The sequence below is a fragment of the Pteropus medius genome, unplaced genomic scaffold, assembly GCF_902729225.1.
Source record: "Pteropus medius unplaced genomic scaffold, Ma_sr-lr_union100, whole genome shotgun sequence".
In the NCBI taxonomy this organism is placed as follows: Eukaryota; Metazoa; Chordata; class Mammalia; order Chiroptera; family Pteropodidae; genus Pteropus; species Pteropus medius.
Window position 1 is genome coordinate 3230459 of NW_024352947.1, and position 17822 is coordinate 3248280.

The window sequence follows — 17822 nt, forward strand, 5'->3', positions numbered from 1 at the left end:
AGAATACTGTTGCCATTTTAGTAGGGTTTGCATTGCATCTGTATGTTGCTTTGGGTAGTGTGGACATTTTAATACTGTTAATCCTTCCAACCCGTGGGCAAGGGTATAGCCTTCCATTTATTTGTAACTTCTTCAGTTTATTTCACGTCTTTTGTTTTTGGGGCACCATACCAGTCTTTCACATCTTTGGTTCAGTTCATTCCTAGGCATCTTATGCTTTTGGTTGCAGCTGTAAATGGGATTGTTCTCTTAATGTTTCCTCCTGGTCATTTGTTATTGCTGTATAGAAATGCAACGGATTTCTATATATTGAGTCTGTATCCTGCTACTTTACTGAATTCATTCTTTAGCTCTAACAATTGTATATGTGTGTGGAGGGGTTTATAGGGTTTCCTATACACAATATCATGTCATCTGCAAATAATGAGAGTTCTATTTCCGCAAATAACGAGAGTTCTATTTCCTTTCCAATTTGGATGCCATTTTTTCTCTTTTTCTTGTCCTGTGTCTGTGGCTAGGATCTAGAACTGGGCTGACTACAGGTGGCGATAGTGGGCATCCTTGTCTTGTTCCTGATCTTAGAGAAAACCTTCCAGTTTTTCTCCATCGAGTATGATATTAGCTGTGGGGTTGTCATCTGTAGTCTTTATTACGTTGATATGTTTCTTTTGTACCCACGTGGTTGAGAGTTTTTATCATAAAAGGATGTTGAACTTGTCAATGCTTCTTCTGCCTCTGTGAGATGATCGTATGGTGTTTAGGCTTTATTTTTTTAGCATGACATATCACACTGATTGATTTATGGACACTGAATCATCCTTGCATCCCTGGGACGAATCCCGCTTGGTCATGGTGTGTAGTCCTTTTAATGTATGGTTAAATCCAGTTGGCTGATGTTGTGATACTGGCCTATAGTTTTCCTTTTTTATAATGTCTTTGTCTGGTTTGGGTATCATGGTAATTGATGCTGGCTTCATAAAATGAGTTTGGCTGGATTCTTTCCTCATCAGTTTTTTTTGAAATTGTTTAAGATAGATAGGTATTAATTCTTCTTTGAATGGTACAATTCACCTGTGAAGCCATCTGCTCCTGGACTTAATACTTGTTGGGAATTTTTTGATACAGCTTCATTTTCGTTGCTAGTAATCAGTCCGTTTAGATTTTGTATTTCTTCCTGGTTCAGTGTTGGAAGGTTATGTACGTCTAGAAATTTATCCATTTTTTCTACACTGTCAAACTTGTTGGCATATAACTAGTATTCTTTGAGGTTCTTTTTATTTCCGTGGTGTCTGCTGTATCTTCTGTTTCATATAGGATTTCACTGACTTGGGCTCACTCTCTCTTGATGAGATTGGCTAAAAGTTTGCCAGTTTCATTTTTTCAAAGAAGCAGCATTTTTTTTTTAATTGATCTTTTCTATTTTTTTTTTAATTTTAATTTTATTTCATTTCTGATCTTAACTATTTCATTCCTTTTTACTTTGGGTTTAGTTCTTTTTCTGGTTCCTTTAGGTGTAGAGTTAGGCCGTTTATTTGAAATTTTTCTTGTTTGTCGAGGTGGGCCCATGTAGCTTAGCTGTGAACTTCCTTCTCAGAACTGCTGTTGCTGCGTCCCACTGTGTAAGTGTGGGAGCACGTGAACAGGGGCGCCACGGCTCTCTGGCCAGGAGGGCCCACGCAGGCCCCGGGGCTCCCGCGGGCCCCAGCCTCTCTGCCTCTCTCTGGTCTCTTCTGTTGTTCGTTTAGAAGCTGTTTACTCTGCCGTTTTCTTGCAGAGTAAGTGTAACTTCAAATATAAGTGTATATTTGAATTTGCTCGTGGGCGTGGTCAAGTTCACTGTTCTTCTGTACCATGTGGACTTCACTGTCTGTAGGATCTGTTTGTCAGATCCTAGTGCGGTTCTAACAAAGTCACCAAGACGACAATCTCGCCCCCTTTTCTTTAAGGTAGATAGGGGATTTTTCGTTGACCTAGGAGTACAGTAGAGCATTTTTTTAAGATAGTTTTCTGGAGGTAGAACGTCTGAGCCAAAGGTATTCCCATTTTAAGTTATGACTGAAACTAACTTGCCCTCCAAAAAGGTGTACTTTGCACTCAACAGCTGCGCCACCTGCTGGCGATCTCGACAGTGTTCCTTACCTTTAGTGATTGCGGGTTTGGTAAGGGGAAAGGACCCCGGTGTCAGGTGCATTTCTGGGTCATACTTTTCCAGCACTTTTCTGTTCAGTACGAAATTTTCGATATGTCAAGTAGGTTATACTTGCAATTCTGATGGCTGTTAAGAATTAATCTCATCTTTTCTTCAGGATTTAGGAAGTACCCAAGCATCTACTCTGGAACTGACAGAGATAAGTAAAGAAAATGTAAATATTAAATCTTTTAATGAACTACTAGTTTAAAGACGTTCTTTTAGATGCCATGTAAATCAAGTGGTGGGCAGGCTGAGCTTTTTAAATTATGTTTTGAATATGAAAAATTATATTTTTAATATTAATAGGCTGGAAGTAATCATTTGAAAATCGGGGCACGTCCTTCTGTGGCGCTGGGCACTAGGCTTTGCTGACGTGGCACGAGGCGCGCATAGGTCCTGACGGCACTCGGCGTTGTGGGAATGCACTTCCACACGCGTCGTCTCCCCTTGAGGGAACAACTGCAATTTAAACATGAAGTTTTTGCCGTTACTGATGGAGAGGGCAAGGTCTCGATGCTCTCAGCACATTCGTACCTCATAGGTAGAATACACTCAGCATTCTGGGAGCATCTGGAAAGAACAAGGAGAACGTGTTTGAAGCTCACGTGTAGTCCTGTGAAAATTATCATTTAACTTGTGGTGGAGGATACAGGACTCGGGTGGACAGGACGACCAGGCTGTATTGGCAGCCTGAGTAGCTTTTTACAGCTCCATACCACGCTGTCACGAAGCTCTGGCGCCCGTGTCACCCCCAGGGTGGAGCAGGTGCTACTGTCCCGGGCTCTGGCCAGGCTCACTCAGGGCCCCCAGTAAGATCCGAGTGTTCGTGTTATAGAACACTTCGCCCCTCTCAGACGTCCTTATTTTGTCTTTCTCTTTCAATAGGTACAAAATGGTGGCCTGCAACAGTTTGTGAGTATTTTTGTCTGTAACGAGGGGAACATCTTATAACATTGCCCGGGAAGCAGATAGTCGAACCGTTCCACACCTTACTGCAGAACTGTCTCCCCACAGCCTAGTAGCAAAGGAGACACAGATAAAATCGTGCCCAGAACTGGCTACACCAAGAGCAGAGGTTCTGCTGCCCAGCACACTTTGACTTGCGCCAAAATACTACCTATCAACTGTTTGTCAAAGGTTTGAAGAGTAAAAAACTTTCCTAATTCTGTATAACCAATTAAGTTTGGATTAGCTGGTGTATGTTACCTGTACTCTCCCTCAGCAGAAGCCAAAGCAGCCACCTGTCCCTTGTATGCTGCCAGTCACCCAGTCTTCGTCTGCGAGCCGTCGGTGTGTGTTTCACACCCTGCCCTGCTTCAGGCAGAGCGGGGCGGTGCCGTAGGCCCCAGGCACGGGTATTTCTCAGTGAGTCCACTCATGCAAACGATGTCACACCCACTCCACACCCATTCATCTCATCGTCCAAAACGTACTGCGTGTTTTGCTGTGAGCCAGACACAGTGCTCACTGCCAGGGACCCCTCTGGGACCAAGGCAGATGCAGCCTATCCCCTGTGAGGTTTACAAGGTCAACGGCCCCAGCATTTGGCCAGTTGTCCCATGCGATCCCATTCTGCAGGCTTCCCAATGCTGACAGCGGTTTCTTTTCAGACGCTGCCATTTGTCGCAAGGCTGAACTCTTCCATGGGCCCCGGACGGACTGTCGTCATCAAAGGAGAAGTGAACACAAACGCCAAAGGGTGGGTATCACGGAGTTGCCAGAAGTAGTGTGTGCACATGAACACTCTCCACGTGTGTCTTTTTGCCTTGTGTCCTGTGACAGTCTTGTGACATACAAGTAGGGCTAGTGTCCTAATCCTCATTTGGAAGGTAGGAACGTTAAAGTAGGAGGAGGTCAGACTGCTGAGTAGTTGGCAGGACCAGGACTAAATTCTAATGTTCTGAACTAGGCTTTTGTGGTCAGACCAGAGGGTGGTATCTTTGTCCACGGGGCCTACCCTTGCCTTGCAAAACTCCAGAGCAGCCCTGTGAGATCACATCACTTCTGTTAGGGCTCATCTTGTCACGTGACTTATAAAACATCTGTTTTAAGAACCTTCTCCAGATGTCGACTTCTGAAAGCTTGAAATTAGAGCTAGGAAGTGGCACATTTCCAGGAAGGACCAGACATAGGACCCATACTCTAGCAGCCTGAGGAAATCACTCAATTTACTTCTAACGCTTCAATTTCTCCCCAGCCAGATCTGTACCCTCAACATCGATTTAAAATCTTTTAAATTTTGCAAATAACATACTTCTATCAATGGAATGCTAACTTAGAATTTAAAATTTCACCCTCGCCGGAGTTCCTGTAGCTCTGTGCATATGTTCTTGGTTTGGGGTAGTTGTACTCAGAGTTTGGTTCTGATTGTTAGAACTGCAGAAACTGTTCTACTTGTTTTTTTTTTTTTCTTTCAAAGCTTTAATGTCGATCTACTCTCAGGAAAATCGAAGGATATTGCCCTCCACCTGAACCCACGCCTGAACGTTAAAGCATTTGTGAGAAATTCTTTTCTTCAGGAGGCCTGGGGAGAAGAAGAGAGAAATATTACCTGTTTCCCATTTAGTCCTGGGATGTATTTTGAGGTAAGATTATATTTTTTGAAGGTGGGACAGGAAAGGTTGCATAAACGACCCATGTAAATCCAAGTCCTACTGTGGAGATTGTGTGTGGTTTTATTTTGAAGTTTTAGTTGGAATGGCTTCTTGTGTAATGCAGATGATCAGTACAGTCAGTACAAATGGCCGAGCCAGGAGGGTACCGCAGCAGGTGCACCGGAATTACCTGACATTCGCTGTCATACTGAAAACTGTGTTGCCCCATCTTAATGGGAATTTTAACAAGAACCTTGTCTCAGTCCTGGGGTGGTATGTTTCTCAGTGAACATACAGCTGCCTGCACTATTGTCTCCCATGTTGGCTGTACACAGCTTTCCGTGGGAGGCCTTTCATCCAAGGAGTTAGTCCTATTTGTATATATTCAAGGGCAGAAATGTCCACATCATTGGAACTGGAAGGCAGGTGGTCCTGTGTCCCCAGATCTGTGAGTATGATAACGCAACCTCTCCCAAGATGGATTTGGTGAAGCAGGATAAAGTCTGCTTGGCATGTGGACGCTGGTGGTTGGCTGGGCTCCAACATTAGCTTAGGTGACTCATTGCCTCACATGGTCACTTTAGGGTCACTGACTTAGGTCATATGGCTGCAACATTTTAGACTGTCTTATGCTCTGGACCAAGCATGACCGTTAAGACTGAACAGGAGATGGCAGTTCGACATTAATATTTATTCCCGAGTCCCGGTCTAATGCAGTGCCCAGCATGTGGAGAAACGTGTGAGCTGACCACGGAAATGGTGGACATTGGCTTGCAATTGAGAAGGCTGTGGAAGGCTGATGGTCAAGTTGGGTTTTCTAGATTAGGGGATGATGTGAACAAGTAACTGGAGGCCTTGCAAGCGCTCGCTTACGTGACGGGAGTCAGGGTGTAAAGGGCGCCTTGGGGTTCTCTGGAGAGACGGAGGTGGGTGCTCCGAAGGAGCTGATCCTTGTCAGTGACAGGAAACTAGTGACATAACTTTTTTTAGACACATGTGAGCCCCCAGTTTGGAGCTCCTATATTCAAATAAAAAAGGACAATGATAATAATTTCTTGTAAATCTTGTCCTTTTGTTAGTTTTCTATTTCAGGAAGTTTGTATTCTCCTTGTTATTCAGTTTGCTGTAGTGATTTTTTCTCAATTGCTTCAAACTTTGATGTTTTTAACACGCTGTCATTGAGATTCTGAGATCTATCATACTATTACTTTGATTTTAAACAGGATCTTCTGTTCCTTGCCATTTCAAATTCACTAAAATATCTTTGTTTCGTGATTTCATCTGTGAGTTCTTTTTATGAAATTTATGTTCTTTTGAGCTGTTCTGTGACCTCAGACGGTTGTGAGGGGTTTCGTTCCATGTTTTCTTGTTTTGTGACAGTACGTTCACCTGGCCGCGGGCCACTTCTCCGTTCGTTTGTCCCGCACGGCTCTGCACTTGCTCTGACACGATACACTGACCGACGCTTCCCCTGCGCCCATCTGACGCCAACGTGCTTTCCCTCCCGCGAGCAGGGGGCTCTGTTTTGTCCTGAAGTCGCGTTACATGCACCTTACCAAAGGTCCTTTCAGCTGGGCGGACCTGGGATGTCCACTGTCGCTGCGTCACGGGGATATGATCCTGCGTCACGGCTATTTTTCCAGAGCCTTTTCTGTCAGCTCCAGTATCTCTGGAATTTCCCTAACAACCATTTCAACTAGTCCCATCAAGAACAGACACTCAGTTGCCCCTTTGCAGATGCGGATTTTGTGCCTCCATCTGGCCTCGGGGGATGGGCAGGTCAGCTGGGAGGCTGTCCTGCCCTCTGCGATTCTGCAGCTCCCATGGGGGCAGGGAGCGCAGGGGACACTGCGGGCAGGCTCAGAACACGGGCCTCTATGTGGGGGTGGGGAGAGTGGCAGTGAGAATGTGGCATCAGAAGCAGGAGATTTAGGCGTGTAAGTCATTTAAAAGGATAGTAGTATTTTTTAGGATTAATAATACCAGTGAGGAATCCGAACTGAATTTCTGCCAGAATGCTAATGACTCCAGAGACACACAGAACACTGAGCTTTGAAGAGCTTCTGAGAAACACACAGAGACCAAGCTCTGCTGAGCTGGGATGGAAATTAGCTGTGCGGTCTCTAGCACGTGCCCCAGACTTCTGAAGTTTCTCACTGTCTGATTTGTCCAAGATCCTAAGGCAGAAAAGTCAGGGTCCAAGGCCCCTGGTTCCCAGCCTGTGAGCTGGAGGCATCTCCAAGGATCCAAGAGGGCGGTGGTGTAGGACGAGCTGAACACGCTCTCCTGTGAGCAAGTGCGAGTGTGCAGGGCAGCCACTCCCGTGAGACAGCTGAGGGTGCAATGGAGAGCTTCTGACCAACAAACGAGTGGGGTGGGGGAGGCCGGGAGCCCCCTCGTTCACGTCCTCTCCGCTCTGACGGGGGAGGGAGCTTTTCGGGTGCTTGGCCCCCCCGCAGCATCACTGCAGCACATCCCCAGCCGCACCACCCGCAGCCTCCTGCCTCTGAACAGGGCGTGAGTGGGAACAGTGCACCTGGACCTCCGACCCGAGAGCCACCCCGCAGCTTGGCCAGCCAGTGCCCGGGCGCCCACGCAGCTCCAGCCGGCTTCTTCCAAACGCCCGGCACAGAGAGGAGCACACCAGCAACCTCGAAGACTAGTGGAAACAAACCGATGAGAACAGCGAAAAGAAGAATCTAACAAACGCGGACAGTTTAAGGGAACTCTCTCTGGGATAACATCAAGTGCTCGAACATTCGCGTTATAGGGATCCCAGAAGGAGAAGAAAAAAAGGAACAGAAACTTTATTTAGAGATATAATGGCTGAAAACTTTCCTCACCTGGGGAAGGAAACAGACACCCAGGTCCAAGAAACACGGAGAGTTCCAAACAAGATGAACCGAAGGAGACCTCTGCACCAAGACATGTCGTCATGAAAATGACAAGAGTCAAAGAGAAGGAGAATCCTGAAGGAAGCACAAGGAGAGTTACGCGCAGTGGACACCCGGGAAGGCCGCCAGCTGACTTCTCGACTTTACAGCCAGGAGGGGGTCAGATGGGGGCGGCAGGACACAGTTAAAGCGCTGGACGAAAGGAACGTACCGAACGTACCACCTGCAGTAACTGGACCCCGCCAGGTGATCGTTCCCAACTGAAAGAGAAAGAATCCAGAAGCAGCAAAACTAAAGGCGCTCATTACCATGAAACCAGCTTCACAAGACACGCTCAAGGGTCCTCCTTAAGCAGAAAAGGAAGGCCATGTAAAACCAAACGGGTAACAAATCCAGTGCATTAGACATTTTAAAAGCTGCTTATCAGGTTCAAGTAGACTACCATAGATGCAGAACGACATCCAAAGACCTCAAGGTAACCACACACCGTAACCTATGAAAAATAGACAAAGAATTAAGAGAAAGGAACCCAAACAAAACACTACAGAAAAACAGCAAACCCCAAGGGAAGACATCAAGAGAAAAAAGGAATGGAGGAAACTGTAAAAACAACCAAAAACCAATGAATGAAATGGTAATAAGTACAATAATTACTTGAAATGTAAATAGGTCAAATGTTTCAATAAAAACACATAGGGTGGCTGAATGGATTTAAAAGCATGACCCGTCTACATGCTGCTTACCAGACTCACTTCAAATCGAACTTCATATATGGCCTGAAAGTGAAGGGATGGATGAAGATATTCCACGCAAACAAATGAAAAGAAAGCCGGGGCAGCAGTACTCAGCCACTCACATCAGACAAAACAGGCTTTAAAACGGGAAATGTCGAAAAGCATTACGTAGTTATAAAGGGGTCCATCTAGACACAGATGTAATAATCGTAAATCTCCACACACCCAATACGAGAGCACCGAAATCCATAAAGCAGTTATTACTGGACATAAAGGGAGAGATCCGCAGGATTACAGTAATAGTGAATTCTGATACCCCACTCACATCAATGAATAATTCTCGGCCAAAAATTAATGGCTTTAAATGTCACTTTAGATAAACTTAATGGACATTATAGCACATTTCACCGCAAAAACTGCAGGATACACGTTCTTTTCAAGTGCACAGGAAGCGTTCTCCGGGACAGATCACATATTAGGCCACAGAACAAGCCTCAGTAAATTTAAGAAGACTGAAATCATATCAAGCATATTTTCTGACAACAGTGGCATGAAACTAGAAAACTACAGGAAGAAAACTGAAAAAGAATCCACGAATACGTGGAGAGTAAACATGGAAGGGATCAATCACGAAATCAAAACCTACCTCGAAACAAAATGAAAACACAACTTTTAAAAAATGTATGTGATGCAGCAAAAGCAGTTCTGAGAAGGAAGTTCACAGGTAAGCTATACAGGCCCACCTGGACAAACAAAAATGTCAAATAAGTAGTCTGACTCTACACCTAAAGGAACTAGAAAAAGAGCACAGTTGAAATAAAATTGAAAAAAAAAAAAATAGAAAAGATCAATTAAAATAACAGCTGCTTCTTTGAAAAAATAAAACCGGCAAACCTTTAGCCAATCTTATCAAGAAAGAGAGTGAGCCCAAATAAGTGAAATCACATGTGAAAGAGAACATACAACCGACACCACAGAAATAAAAAGAATCATTAAAGAGTACTACAGTTATATGCCAATAAATTCGACAATGTAGAAAAATGGATAAATTTCTAGAACTACATAACCTTCCACAGCTGAACCAGGAAGAAATACAAAATCTAAATGGACCGATAACTAGCAATGAAATCTAAGCAGTAATCAAAACATTCCCAACAAATAAAAGACCAAGAGCAAATGCTTTCATAGGTGAAATGTACCAAACATTCAAAGAAGAATTAATACCTATATATTTTAAACAATTTCAAAAAAAAACTGATGAGGAAGGAATCCATCCAAACTCATTCTACGAAGCCAGCGTCAATTGCCATGATGCCCAAACCAGACAAAGACATTATAAAAAAGGAAAACTATAGGCCAGTATCGTTGATGAACACAGATGCAAAGATTCTCACAAAACATCAGCCAATTGGATTTAACCATACATTAAAAGGACTACACACCATGACCAAGCGGGATTCGTCCCACGGATGCAAGGATGATTCAGTGTCCATAAATCAATCAGTGTGATATGTCATGCTAAAAAAATAAAGCCTAAACACCATATGATCATCTCACAGAGGCAGAAGAAGCATTTGACAAGTTCGACATCCTTTTATGATAAAAACTCTCAACCACGTGGGTACAAAAGGAACATAACATAATAAAGACTACAGATGACAACCCCACAGCTAATATACTCGATGGAGAAAAACTGGAAGCTTTTCTCTCAGATCAGGAACAAGACAAGGATGCCCACTATCGCCACTTGTAGTCAGCCCAGTTCTAGATCCTAGCCACAGACACAGGACAAGAAAAAGAAAAAAATGGCATCCAATTGGAAAGAAGTAGAACTCTCGTTATTTGCGGAAATAGAACTCTCATTATTTGCAGATGACATGATATTGTGTATAGGAAACCCTATAGACCCCCCCCCACACACACATATACAATTGTTAGAGCTAAAGAATGAATTCAGTAAAGTAGCAGGATACAGACTCAATATATAGAAATCCGTTGCATTTCTATACAGCAATAACAAATGACCAGGAGGAAACATTAAGAGAACAATCCCATTTACAGCTGCAACCAAAAGCATAAGATGCCTAGGAATGAACTGAACCAAAGATGTGAAAGACTGGTATGGTGCCCCGAAAACAAAAGACGTGAAATAAACTGAAGAAGATACAAATAAATGGAAGGCTATACCCTTGCCCACGGGTTGGAAGGATTAACAGTATTAAAATGTCCACACTACCCACAGATGCAATGCAAACCCTACTAAAATGGCAACAGTATTCTTCTTAGAACTAATCCTGAAATTCATACGGAACCACAAAAGACCCCAAATGGCCCTAGCAACCCGAGAAGGAACAAACGGGGGGTATCGCGCTCCCTCATAGCCAACTACACTACAGGCTGTGGTAATCGAAACATCACGGTACCGGCAGACAGACAGACACACAGACCAGCTGATTAACACAGCCCAGAAGTCAGTCCTCGCTTATACGGTCAGTTGACCTACGACAAAGGATATACAACGGGTAGAGACAGTCTCTTCAATACATGGCATGGGAAAACTGGTCACATGCAAAAAAAATTGAAATTGGACCACTTTCTTACACCATACACAAAAACAAACTCAAAATGGATTAAAGTTGTGAACGTAAGACCCGAAACCAGCAAACTCTTAGAGGAAAACATAGGCAGCAAACTCTTTGGCAGCGCTCTCAGCAGTATTTCTTGGGATGTGTGTCCCCCGGCAAGGGAAACAAAAGAAACAAATAAGTGGGATTACATCAAACGAAAAAGGTTTTGTAGAGCAAAGGAAACCATCGACGAAAAGACAAGACAACCTGCTGAATGGGAGAGGATATTTCCCAATGACACATCCCATAAGGGGTTACTATCCAGACTATATAAAGACCTCATACAACTTAACACCAAAACCCCCCAAAGAATCCAAAAAAATGGGCGGAGGACCCGAATAGACATTTCTCCCAAGAGGACAGACAGGTGGCCAACAGAGATATGGAAAGGTGTTCGGCTTCAGATGCAAATCCAAGCCACAACGAGACATCGCCTCACAGGTGTCAGAACGGCTGCCTTAATGTCAACAAAGAGCAAGTGATAAGGACGTGGAGCACGGGGACCCTCGTGCACTGTCAGCGTGACTGTAGATTGGCGCGGTCACTATGGAAAACACTGGAAGTGCCTCAAAAAATTAAAAATAGAGCTGCCATATGATCCAGCAGTTCCGCTTCTGGGTGTTTATCCAAAGAAATCCAAAACATTGACTCGAAAAGATCTGCACCCTGGTGTCCACTGCAGCTTTATTTACAGTGGCCAAGACGTGGAAGTGACCTAGGTGTCCGCAGACAGATGACTGGATAAAGGCCATGTGGTACACGTATACGAGGGACTACTATTCAGCAATAACACAGAATGAAATCCTGCCAATTGCAGCAACGTGGATGGACCTAGAGGCCTATGCTAAGTGAATATGTCAGAAAAAGTAGTAATGATTTCATTCTATGTAGGATCTTAAAACACATGAATAAACAACACGGGAACCGAACCACAGACACAGAACGAGCCGATGGTTGCCGGGGGGAGGTGGTTGGTGACAGGAGTTAAAAACTTACATCAGCGCGTTTCCCACTTCATCAGTTCTGAGGAGGGCAAGACAGGGAGTGTGCTGGGAAAGGAAGGCCAGGTGGGCCCTGGGGACGGTGTCAGTTACTTCCCTGAAGGGACGAGGCAGAAAGTGCCACTACCAGAAACTCTGCAGAGGGCGTGAGCCGCAGCAGGCTGGGAAGATTATCTATAGAAAGCGAACCAGGAGGTTTACGTTTGACTCTATTATTGTGCAGGAAACAAAATTTTTAAGCCGAGTGGAAGCACTGATATTGCGTGTCCTTCCCTTCCAGATGATAATTTATTGTGATGTTAAAGAATTCAAGGTTGCGATAAACGGCGTGCACAGCCTGGAGTACAAACACCGGTTCCTGGAGCTCACCAGTATCGACACGCTGGAAGTCGACGGAGACATCCACTTACTGGAAGTAAGGAGCTGGTAGCTGACGTGAATTGCCTCAAAAACTGAAATACAAAATGGCTTATGTAACACTGGCTTTGTTAAAATGCATCTCAGTATTATGTTTATATGTTAAATGAGCTTATAGCAGTCCTACTGGGTGTTCCGTCCTAGTAGGTAGTGTGGCTCTGTGAGGCACAGGAGGAAGAAATTTGAAGCAACAGAAGCGTACAGCCATTGCTGAGGCCTTCCTCGCCCCCTGGCCTCATCTGGAGCCCACTTCCCACTGAACAAGCACTTACGCGGCGCCTGCTCTCACAGCCTCAACGCGCCAAGCACGTCCCTTTGCCAGCACCGTGCTGGGGGCCGGGGTGCACGCACAGTGGTGCCCCGGACTGTGCTCCCCGTTCTCTTGAGCTCAGAATCCTGTGTGCTCTGCCCTGTGCCACTGTTTCTTCTGCAGGTATCGCATAAACACCAGGGGCTTAGAACTGCTCAGCTGTTAAATCACCTAGAAACTAATTCAAAGACAGTACTCTGGCCCCAGTGGTCACACTCAGCGTCATATCTCATAGCTAAGGGGTCGATTTTGACTCCCATCTGGCACTTTCCTTTAGCATAATAAATATCTAGCCCTACTAGCTGTAAGCATTACCAAGTAGTGAACACTATGAAGTCTGAACACAGCACAAAAATTAAGGCAAAAGAATAATCAAGCAAAACAAAAACGAATGTATTGAAATTACTCGATCTCATTTGCAAGGCCACTGATTTCCGTATCAGTAAATGGTTATTTTAGAACATGTGAATTTAGGTTGAGTCAAAGGTCTGCACATGCCTCTACAGAAGGTTTAAGGTAGAAGAGGATTTCCATTAGTAAAATGTTTATAGGTGACAAAGCATAGCCAAGGTCTGGTTTAATGGCTGCTTCTGAAAGAGGCACGATCGGAAAGTGAAATGCAGCCACTGAGGGCAGGGAGGAGCGTCCACACCCGTCCTCCGCACGCGAACCAGCACCGCCTCTGCTCTTCCCAGGGTTAGTCCATCACGTTAGCGACCGAGATCAAAACATTATTCTACTTCAAGTGATTAAAATCAAACCTGTATCAGCAAGTTAAATCGTTGCGTTCTGTAATTTTTTCTATTCTTTGAAGCGAGTTGGTAGAAATTCTTTGTGGAATTCTTACAGGTCAGATCTTGTTCAAGGAAAATTCAAAGGCTTCGAGTGGGGAGGTAAAAAGCTAAATCAGCCGAATCATTTTATCATATTAAATTGCTGGGCTAGATTCTGCCAGGACTTAGGAGCATTTTCAAAACAGGTTTCGGTTAGATACTATTTGTGTCCGTATACGGAAAATGCTATTACTGATCTTGTTTTTAAAAAGTACTCAGCGTAGTAACTTCTAGCACTTGATTCTTTTCCACTTTGTGTTAACTTATTATGCTGAGTCTGCCAAGCTCAAAAAAGACATAGGTGGGAGGGTGTCTGAGAAAGTTGTAGAGGGCAAGAAGGCTCTAGAATCCCCAGAGTTATTTTTTTCCCTGCATAAAAGAACATCAGATTGCATGACTGGGGTTTTCCTCTCAGTCTTAAACACATTTTCATTTTTGTGATGTAAATGGGAGACATGACTAAGACAGAAGACTGTTTCCTTGAGAAAATATAAAATCTTAAGGTGTTTTTTGACGTGAAGCTATTAGCATTTATCTCATCGAAACATTTCTTGAAGAGAAACATGCATTTACCATGCTGCCTCTACGTGCGGGTCAGCCTTCACAGCCCCGCACTCGCTTATTAAATTAAATCTATCTGAACATTCTGTGGGACGGTTCTTAGATGCCTTAAATTTTAAAAAGGCATAAATAACTATATAAATAAATGCCTTAAAGGCACCAGTGTTTAATTTGAGCCTTCACTCTCCAGCATCACTGTGACACAGCAGAGATTAGAGAACGTCAAAGCTTTAGTTAAAGTCTGATACCTCCTTCCTCATGCAAGCATTTCTCAGTCAACCGCCGGTGGAAAGTGGTTACTGTGCTCCCGGAGGGGCTTCTTCATGCCTTTGGTGTTTCTGGGCCCTTCCTGTTTGTGGGGTCCGTCAGGTGGGTTTTATCAACAGTCTCTTGCCTTCACCTCCCTCTTCTCCCAAAAAAGACTGAAGGATAAAGGAGACAGTCACAGCCCCGAGTAAAAAGTACATTCTAGAACTACTTCCCCCTGTGGGCACACGCAAAAACTTTAGGCTGAAGTGTCATCCACCCGAAATGAAAAGTAAAAATCCAAATGGCTTTACAGTCAAAAGCATTCTTGTTAAGTGCTGAATAATTCATTTCTTTGAAGAAAAATTTAATACTCTGAATAAAATCTCTGGCGTGGACCCCACGTGCTTGACATTCCCTTGCGGAGGAGTTAAGGCATTACCGTCTGAGTGAGGTGCCATTAGCTTTGGGCGCTACGAGTAAACATGTCTGTGACGTTACCAGCACCAACGAGGGACTATAACAGACTTAAAAAGACACAGCCATCTGTATAAAACCACCGTCGTTTACTCTGCAGTTCCCTACAGCTGGCAGGAGAGGCCTGTGTGTAAGCATGAACTCGGTGGGAGTTTCATAAAGTCCAAGTAGATGTTAAGGCACCAAAAGTAACATGGCACCAACACCCAAAAATAAAAATATAAATCTGCACAAACAACATTGTGTGAAACACCAAAAAATTAAGGTTTTAGAAGTAGCTCTGGAGCGGCTCTCCCAGGACGGCTTCCAGTTGCTGAATAGTCTTTTGGCACTGACGTTCTACTTCTTCGCATTCATCTGAAAAAAAATCAAAATTCAAACGAGTCAGTCGTCCTGCCTCGATTATCACTAGCCTAAATCCTCCCGTCCTGCCTTCTCTGGCCGTCATTCAGTCACAAGAAGTGACGGGCACCATGCAAACCTCCAGATCCCTCCTCCTGCCTTGATTCCCTTCCGGTAGCCTTAGACTTGGAAGCCAAGTAACACAGAACCCCCGATAACACAGGACACCGAAGAGAAGCCGACTGCTAGCAGTCCCCACCCCAGGCTGTAGGAAGCAAAGGTGAATGCTCTTGGTTTAGATAAGCGGTGAGTCATGACTATCAAAGTGTTGGTGTCCTCATCGCCGTCACCTCCACGTGCAGTAAGACGTACTGTCATTTCTCGGGCTGCACGGTTCCCGTGTCCACAAGTGAACCCACCTCGACTTCAACCCCAGTTCCAAATGCGACACTTTATCAAGTTACTTAATGCTTTTAAAGCTTCTCGTTTTTTCCTTTATAAAAAAAAAAGGGGCGAGGGGTGGATGGCATATACCTGTCGCGAGGATGAGATCATCCTTGCCCAGCAGCGGCTAAGTGCTGGTCGCTGTCAATAAGCAGCAATGCTAGGGTGGCTTCAATGGCCTAGACATTTTGACACAGTAACTCTACATCTGGGGACAAACATTCTCGCACTGAGGTAAATGCAACAGGTGTCATGGCCATTGGGCAGTTGCTTCCTAACAGCCCCCACCCCACTCCAAACAGGAACGCGGCCCCCGTGCTGCAGGTCACGGGCTGGAGCCGCGGGCTAAGCACAGCGCACCCGGCTGGCGTGATCGCCAGGCGCCTTTCCACAGACTTCTACTGCCAGGAATTACCTTCCATCAATTCAGCTAAGAAAGGAATGGACTCTGGTAGCAAGACAATGTAATTGTCCTTTAGTTTTTCAGCCAGTGCTAACACAGTAATCAGGGCGGCAAATCGAACCTGAAAGGGACAGAAGGATAAAGAACGATAAACTAGTGTTGCTATATTTATTACCTTAAAATCTGTCTAATTTGAGACAAGCTCTTGCCTTTTTAAACTAAATATTATTTCACATGAGTTTATTTCACTTTATGTCCAACTTTTATCTCAGGATACTGGCTGGGAGCTGTTTATGACATGGGTCATCTTATAAATCAAGTGTGTTTCAAACTGTTCCAGTTTGTAGGCCTTTAACAGGAATGTCTTTTTATAAGAATTTTCCTTTAATAAAAGCAATGAAAGAAAATGCCATACACGAACTCGAGTGTGTCATCAAATGTAACCACACTGGAGCTCACCAGCTCTCCTGGCTGATGGAGACGATGCCAACCTGGTGGCCACCTGCAGAACCCCGACCGAGGTCACCACCATAGCTGTGTGAGGGGCCTGGGCCCCGGCTCAGGTCAGCACTGAGTAAAAGAGCACACTGTGTCATGTCCTGATTCTGGAACTTGAAGTGTGGCTGTTTCCCACATGACTTCTCTGTGCGGAGGAATATAAACAGCTGTTTGGTGCTATTAGTGACCCACTTAGACACAAGCCGTGCTGGCCCTCTCTCTCGTTTTGGACAATTTAAAAAATATTTGGATACACCAAATTGAGTTATTTAAAAAACATGTAATTACCTAGATTCAATTAGAATTTTTCTGATTTGTGCAACAAAACATTATGATAAATTTAATGCAATTTGGTGAGAACCTACAACTTAAACTCTGGGGGTACATCCAAGTAGCCTGTTACTATCTAAGAAATATTGTGAATTTCGACTAATAAATCTCTTAATAAAGTTCTGCTTTGGTTTAATTTATTCACTGAGGCCCCTGTATGACGATTAGTTTGAGCAAAGGCGAGTCACTGGTAGCACCGTGACGCTGACGCTCAGGTGTGGGGCTGGGACTCTGACCTCCGCTCGTCCTCCCGATAGTGGGTGTCAACTGCCACAGAACCCTAAGGCTAACGTGGCGGATCTCACTCAAAGGAATACTCTGTGGACAAGCTGAAGGCATTTGTTTTGGGGAACACAATGACATTTAAATGGTGCTTAAGAAACAAGGAATTACTTCATCTTTTCAAGATTAAAAGCACATATTTAGAAAGGGTTTTAGTGCTTGTGTCAAAGGACGCGCTGGGGCGGGAGGAGGATGACCGTCATTTACAAATAACCTGTCAGTAAAAACTGAAAATGTCTTGGGCTCAAACCCCCACTGACCACAGCCCGGCCGCCAGTCCTGGGAGACAGGCACCAACACAACCCCACTGGCTTCCCACGGTCCTATGCCCATAACCGCAACCCAGTTGCCCAGGCCGCACGGTGAACACGCGGCACCACTGCACCTGACCTTGGGGGAGGAGTCTCTCGTTTTCAGCAGAATCTGGTAGTTCAGTGGTTTCCAGAGAGAGTCATCTGCCACGGCCACCGAGAACTGTGCGATGCACGGGGCCAGGTGCCCTGTCACCCGCTCCTGGAACTTCTCTTCTCCGCCAAGCCTGTTTTCTAGCTAGTAAGAGAGAGAGAGAAGAACTTTGAGCAACAAAGGACTTTCTCATTTCTGTTTGAAAAAACTTGCACTGCGTAGATAACATCCAT

At 44.7% G+C, this 17822-nt stretch overlaps 2 protein-coding genes across 6 annotated transcripts in view; one reads left to right on the top strand and one right to left on the bottom strand.

Moving 5' to 3' along the window:
* LGALS8 (galectin 8) overlaps positions 1–13547 on the top strand; it is a 26547-nt gene extending 13000 nt beyond the window's left edge. Inside the window, exons 6-11 of one of the 4 annotated variants that reach the window (XM_039850321.1) lie at positions 2307–2363; positions 3077–3103; positions 3206–3328; positions 3802–3890; positions 4611–4776; positions 12322–13547. In XM_039850321.1, coding sequence (XP_039706255.1) covers positions 2307–2363; positions 3077–3103; positions 3206–3328; positions 3802–3890; positions 4611–4776; positions 12322–12471 — 612 coding nt within the window. In that variant the 3' untranslated portion in view covers positions 12472–13547. The remainder of the gene's footprint in view (positions 1–2306; positions 2364–3076; positions 3104–3205; positions 3329–3801; positions 3891–4610; positions 4777–12321) is intronic. The other 3 variants (XM_039850322.1, XM_039850323.1, XM_039850324.1) reach the window with 3 other exon arrangements.
* Positions 13548–14754: 1207 nt separating this feature from the next.
* Positions 14755–17822, bottom strand: part of HEATR1 (HEAT repeat containing 1) — a 41855-nt gene continuing 38787 nt past the window's right edge. The window contains exons 42-44 of one of the 2 annotated variants that reach the window (XM_039850320.1): positions 17575–17733; positions 16087–16195; positions 14755–15242 (exon numbers count right to left, since the gene is read on the bottom strand). In XM_039850320.1, coding sequence (XP_039706254.1) covers positions 15154–15242; positions 16087–16195; positions 17575–17733 — 357 coding nt within the window. In that variant the 3' untranslated portion in view covers positions 14755–15153. The remainder of the gene's footprint in view (positions 15243–16086; positions 16196–17574; positions 17734–17822) is intronic. The other variant, XM_039850319.1, reaches the window with a different exon arrangement.